This window comes from Artibeus jamaicensis, unplaced genomic scaffold, assembly GCF_021234435.1.
Source record: "Artibeus jamaicensis isolate MK-2021 breed Jamaican fruit bat unplaced genomic scaffold, CSHL_Jam_final contig_64, whole genome shotgun sequence".
Lineage (NCBI taxonomy): Eukaryota > Metazoa > Chordata > Mammalia > Chiroptera > Phyllostomidae > Artibeus > Artibeus jamaicensis.
The window spans coordinates 12,663,552-12,669,708 of record NW_026521911.1 but is presented as its reverse complement, the minus strand read 5'-3'; the positions used below and the strand labels follow the sequence as shown (position 1 = coordinate 12,669,708).

The following is a 6,157-nucleotide window of genomic DNA, read 5'->3' as shown; positions in this document are numbered from 1 at the left end:
GTTGGGTTAAATTAGAGTGAAATCTGTACTACTTTCTATATGTTTGGAAGTTTTTATAAGAAAAAGTAATTTTCAAAAGTAATTTGAAAATTAAACTGTATATGAATGATTTATTCTCTCCCCCTTTTTTCCCCTAGTACTCTGAGTGTTGGAATGAAAAGATCTTGTAGTATAGGGAAAGAGGAAAGGAGCAATTTCAAGAAGGATCTGGTCACCAGTCTTAAATTCCGGAGAAATCCAGGATAACTTTAAACTTATTCAGAAGTTGGTGTCTTAAAGGTCGTTTCTGAGCGAGAGTGGTTTCATTGGAAGTGGAAGGGAATGCAACGTTGAGAAGAGAAGGCAGAGCGCCTAGGTCACTTTTTCAATAAACCCGGGGTTCTGTTGTTAGTTTTGAGGCTGTTACTATGACATCACTGGAGATCTGGAATTATTCCCACTCCAGACCTCCCTGAACTCTCGCGATACTAGAGCCAGGCGGAGCGCGAAATGCCTTGGGAGGGGCTGGGTCCCGAGGACTGACTTCCGCCTAGGCCGTTGTCTCGGTGGCGCGGTCGAGTCATCGCGGCGCCCCGTTGTCTTGATCTTCCTTCCCTCCCCGGCCTGGGTGCGGAGGGTAGGCCAGCCGAGTGCAGGGGGAGGCGACTCGGCCCTTCCCCGTAATTTCGTCCTGGTCGGCTCACCGGTTACCCGCGCTGGGGCCTGGGGTCTCTGGGGCCCTCGAGGCCCGGTCTGAGAGGCTGGGGCCTACGTGGGCCCGCCGCTGTGCTCCATGAGGCACGTCCTGACCAAACTGCTGGCGGCCTCCGGCACCGACTCCCCAACCCGCAGCGACAGCCCTGCGCAGGCCGCCCCGTGCTCTCTGCCCCCGGACCTGACCCGGGCGACTGCGGCGGAGGACGAGGAGACCGCGGCCTTTGGATCTCCTGGCAGTAAGCAGCCGCGCGGAGACGAGGGCGAGGTGGAGGACCGGAGGGGGGGCCGCGGCGGCGTAGCGGCGCGCGCGCCCTCACCGGAGGAGATGGAGGAGGAGGCGGTCGCCAGCGTCCCCGGGGAGGAGACGGAGGACATGGACTTTCTGTCCGGGCTGGAACTGGCGGATCTGCTGGACCCTCGGCAACCGGACTGGCACCTGGAACCCGGGCTCAGCTCGCCCGGGCCCCTCTCCTCGTCCGGCGGAGGCTCGGATAGCGGCGGCCTCTGGAGAGGGGACGACGACGACGAGTCTGCGGCTGCCGAGATGCAGCGCTTTTCTGACCTGCTGCAGAGGCTGTTAAACGGTATCGGAGGCTGCAGCAGCGGCAGTGACAGTGGCAGCGGCGAAAAGAGGCGGAGAAAGTCCCCTGGAGGAGGTGGCGGTGGCGGCGGCGGCGGCAATGACAACACTCAGGCGGCGACAAAGAGTCCTCGGAAGGCGGCGGCGGCTGCTGCCCGTCTTAATCGGCTGAAGAAAAAGGAGTACGTGATGGGGCTGGAGAGTCGCGTCCGGGCCCTGGCAGCCGAGAACCAGGAGCTGCGGGCCGAGAATCGGGAGCTGGGCAAGCGCGTTCAAGCACTGCAGGAGGAGAGTCGCTACCTACGGGCCGTCTTGGCCAACGAGACCGGACTGGCTCGCTTGCTGAGCCGGCTGAGCGGCGTGGGACTGCGGCTCACCACCTCGCTCTTCAGAGACTCGCCCGCCGGTGACCATGACTACGCGTTGCCGGTGGGAAAGCAGCAGCAGGACCTGGTGGAAGAGGACGACTCAGCGGGAGGAGTGTGTCTTCATGTGGACAAGGATAAGGTGTCGGTGGAGTTCTGCTCGGCGTGCGCCCGGAAGGCGTCGTCTTCTCTTAAAATGTAGGGTCAAGTAATCTGCTCTTTATCCGCGTTTACCCCTTTCAGCTCCCTTACACCATGTAAAACACCTTAGTGGGACATCTTCACTGGACACATTTCAGGAGGAAAAAAAAAGTAATATTGAATCTTTTAAGTGTTTAGCTAAAAGCATGAATGTGACACTGTAACCAACTCCCAATGATAACATGTGACTATTAAATCTCTCTGACAGTTTCTTTTTTAGGTGATTTCCTTCCTGCCAGGCTCCGTTGTAGGGGTTACAGAACAGTCGTTCCCGCCTCACAACCTGGTAAGGATCCATCTCTTCACGTAACGCTCATGCTCTGCTGCTTAGTCTACTTTAATGGGCAACATCTCAATTTTGTGTGTGTGTGATTTTTTTTTTCTTTTTTGGAAGGTGGGAGGGGAATCTGATTTGGGCCCTGTCCACCCTGGAAACAGACTTGTGCTGGTCAATAATGTATTTAAGATGCTTCTTATGGTTGAAATAGTTGTTAATGTGTCCCCTTGTTCAGACTTGCGTGTACCTAGCTCTTCTGTCCCCAGTGTGGACATGGCCTTGGATGACATCGATTCCAACTGTACACTGAAAGCTGCTAATAGAGATACAGTTTGGAGACAGTCAAACAGGTGAAGTTGAATGGAAGTTCCGAGTTGTACGAGGTGCAAATTGGAATTCCAATTTTAGAACAACTTTTCAGAGGTTGACAATAAATGTTTGGGGCATGCACAAATGTGATAATTATTTTGCTGGAAGTGACAGCGAAATAACTCTTAAATATTCAAGAATGCCTTTTAGTTTTAAGTAGAAAATACAAAAATACAATATTCAGATTAATAGATTTTAATATCTCACCATACAGAAATTGGAAATTAACATGCATATCAGACTCCCATGTTAGTTACTTGAAGGAGGAATAAGAATGGTTAATGGAATGTTTCTTTGAGAACCAGCACAGTGATACTACCCTGTCACTGAGTATGAATACATTGTTGAACACCTTTATTTTTGTTGTATTAAAATTTTAGGTTAAATTTATGTATGATTAGATTTTGAAGGTTGTGAAATATGAATGAAAATATGTAAAGTGAGGCTTCACAAAGAATCTTATTTTATTTTCTATATTTAAAAGGTATTTTGTCCTATTTAAAAATAATTTTAGAAATCGAATGGTTCTGGCTACTTAATGACACGATTGACTCTTTTTCCAAAGATGGGATACATTCTTCCCTTGACGTACTCTTATCTATTGTCCAATTGTATATATTGAGTTACGGTGGCCTTTGGTGTAAGAGGCATTAAGAAATTCTTTGTGAAACATCACTGTTTGATAAAGTATATACCTATTTAGCATCCTTGTTTTTCTTTGTGCTAAAGTGGATACAGCTGTTGGGGCAGAAGAGACGGGACCAGCTGCTGGCCACATTTCCTGCTTTATTTTAAAAGGTAGTATAAGAAATGAGGAAAAAGAGGTAATATCAGGGCTTCTGCTGTCTTACTTTAAAAATGTTCATAATTAAAAAGTATTTTCCAGCAGTCCAAAGATGTAAGTTATCTTACACATATAATGTTCTATTTTGTTGTTATTTGGTTATGAAAATGGAATCCTTGTTCTTGCACAACTGTAAATGTTTTGTTGCTAGATAATGCTGTTGAGACCTAATTTGGTCTTTGGTTTCCAGTGCATCACAGCAGATTTTGTAAAATCATCTACTGCACTTGAGCATGAATGGGTAGTAGCCAAACTCACAACCTAGAGCGATGAACCTGCTTATACTTAAGTGCAGGAGCAAGCCCCTCACAATGCATGGATTTTTAGTGCCTACTGAAATATAAATATTTAAATATATATAAATATATACAAATATATATTTATATATATCAAAAGTAGTCGGAAAAGTTATTTGAAATGACTAATTTGTGCTATCTTTATGGAATATGTTAAATGTAGCTTTTTGAAACAAAAGCCTTGAATTGAAATTTAATTAATACTTGAACATTTTGTATATATTTCTTTGTATATAATTTTGTGCAGTACCAATGACAAAAATATGGTGTCATAATAAAATCAGGTTTGTTGATCTTTCAGTTATGGGCTCAAACAATTTTTTCATCTCTAATATAACATTGAAAAATAATGGATGAGAATAGGAAAAATGATTGTTGTTAATGCTGACTGTGGGTCTTAAAAGGTTCTGGAAGCAGTAAGTGCATTTTTTTGAAAAATTATACGATTCCTTGGAATATTTTCTTCTTACGCCAATGGTTTTCCTGCATTATTTGAAGTTCGGGCTGGGGACAAACAGTAGTCAAGCTTTCTGAATTGGGATGCTTTGAAATTCCAAGTGTAGATTTGTAGAATGTCATTTTATAAATGGCAGTTTTTTGGAAATACTTGATTAAGAACTTTTGAAAGTGGAGATTAGTTTCACCTATTTTTAAAGCTGCTTTGTTAGGTTACTTAGGTTTTAATTGTCTTAGTGTCCATTTCATTTTCTTTTTCTAATTTTGGTGACTCAGTGATTTTGTCATTTTTTACATCAACTTCATGGTCTTGTTTTTACATGGTATTGCATGTATTTAGGACCTGTCTATCAGGGGCTTTAAATAAATTTGGTCATATTTATATGTAAGCACATTTTACTGTAAATGTTTTGAGTTTCTGAATTTACAACAGATTTGTTTATTTGAATATGTAGTAAACAATATCATAAAAGTGTCTTATTCGTTACTTGTTAATTAAAAAGGTTATGATTAATATAAAACTGTTGTCTTACTATTTTTAGAAAATTGTGTTCTGATGAATAATAGATAAAGGTGATTTCTGGAATATATGGATTATTTTGAAATTTTCAGGTTTGGCTGTTTACTGTAATGGATGAAAACAATTTAGTATTTTGGCAACATTTTTTTCCTCCTAATTTTGTCTCTATGGCAAAATGATAAACTAGACTTAAAGATACAGCTTTTTAATATTTGTCCTCTGATGGTGACAGGAATTCATACATTAATTGAACTAACACATCATATTGATCTGCTATTTCTATCATATTGACTTACTGTTTCTGCACTTCCTTGACCTGACTTAACTTAAAATGTCCATGTTTCTTAAAATGTAGTCACACTTCTGATATAAGCCAACAAAAAGTGTTCAGAATATTTAAATAATTTGTACATTTTATAATCACTAAATTAATCTCTCTCTCTTCTCTTTAAACAGCTTAGCAGTGTCTGCAAAAAACGAATCTTTTCCTACAACCTGTTAACTGACTGGACTGATGATAACAAAGTAATTGTGGGAGCCATGTCGGTCAAATATTTGGCATCTGCTGAAAAAAATGAATGCCATTTTCAAGTTCCCAAATTACTTCTATACTGGTTTCACTTTCCAGATTTCACTTTCCAGAAATGGAGATATGAAAAGATTCTCTGGAATCCTTGAAAGACTTAATAGAAATACATGAGACTAAGTTAATTTTGGAACAAAATTAGACTTTTTTTTTGTCTTTCATAGGAGTGATATTCAGTTCTTCGTATACTTTTTAAAAGCTTGTAACCATTGGAGAAGAGAATTATAGTATTTCATCAAGGAGTTATTATTAGGTTCTTTATATTATCAAGAGCACTTTCTATGGAATTATATTTAGTGGAGTGGAATTGCATAAACAGGCCACCAGTGATCACAGGCATATCATGAGTTTGTATTTATTTCCTGGAACATGAGAAATAATCTGAAGTACAGATAGATCTTGCCAAGTAGAATATGAAAGTTAATGTACAGTCCTTAACTATAAAGAGTAACCTTTTTAAGTAGATTCATTGTCTGTATATCTTTGAAAAAGTTGATTTATGATTAACTATGTGGGTAGTTAATTGCAATTCATAGTAATACCAGGATGTGTGGATTCTGAGGTTTTGGCTTATTGAGCTTTCTCTGAGTACTTGATACTTCCTTTTGAATATTTTGAGATTTTTATTGAATGGTATACTAGTTTCTACTGTTTTACATAAATTAAAATTTATCTAGTGTTATGTAAGGGCTTTAGTATTCTGGATGATGGGAGTGGTTTTTTTCATGGAATATGGTTGTTTTACTTAATTGAAACATTTTTCCAGTTTATTACAGTGTGAAAAAACACTCAAAACTCTGGATTGTTTTATTTCATTTTTGTTGGATTATATTAATACATTCTTTCACCTGGTCTAGATTGAGCTGTGCTATCTTACATTTGGGAAGTATGCAGGTGATAGAAGTGGGGGAGCATAGGACAGAGGCTCTCATTTCTTTCCTCTCCATAGTCATAACTACAGTTTGGT

General features: G+C 41.0%; 1 protein-coding gene across 5 annotated transcripts; it reads left to right on the top strand.

Annotated features, from left to right (window-relative positions):
* Positions 1–493: 493 nt before the first annotated feature.
* CREBZF (CREB/ATF bZIP transcription factor) lies at positions 494–5,653 on the top strand. 5 transcript variants are annotated; one of them, XM_037167642.2, is made up of 4 exons: positions 494–1,839; positions 2,051–2,128; positions 3,218–3,286; positions 5,061–5,653. In XM_037167642.2, the coding sequence occupies exons 1-2, from the start codon at positions 773–775 to the stop codon at positions 2,064–2,066; spliced, it is 1,083 nt and encodes a 360-aa protein (XP_037023537.2). In that variant the 5' UTR covers positions 494–772; the 3' UTR covers positions 2,067–2,128; positions 3,218–3,286; positions 5,061–5,653. The 5 variants fall into 5 exon arrangements, with proteins under 5 accessions (XP_037023537.2, XP_037023536.2, XP_037023533.2 ...); XM_037167641.2 differs by having other exon boundaries at positions 2,051–2,469; XM_037167638.2 differs by having other exon boundaries at positions 2,051–3,286.
* Positions 5,654–6,157: the final 504 nt, after the last annotated feature.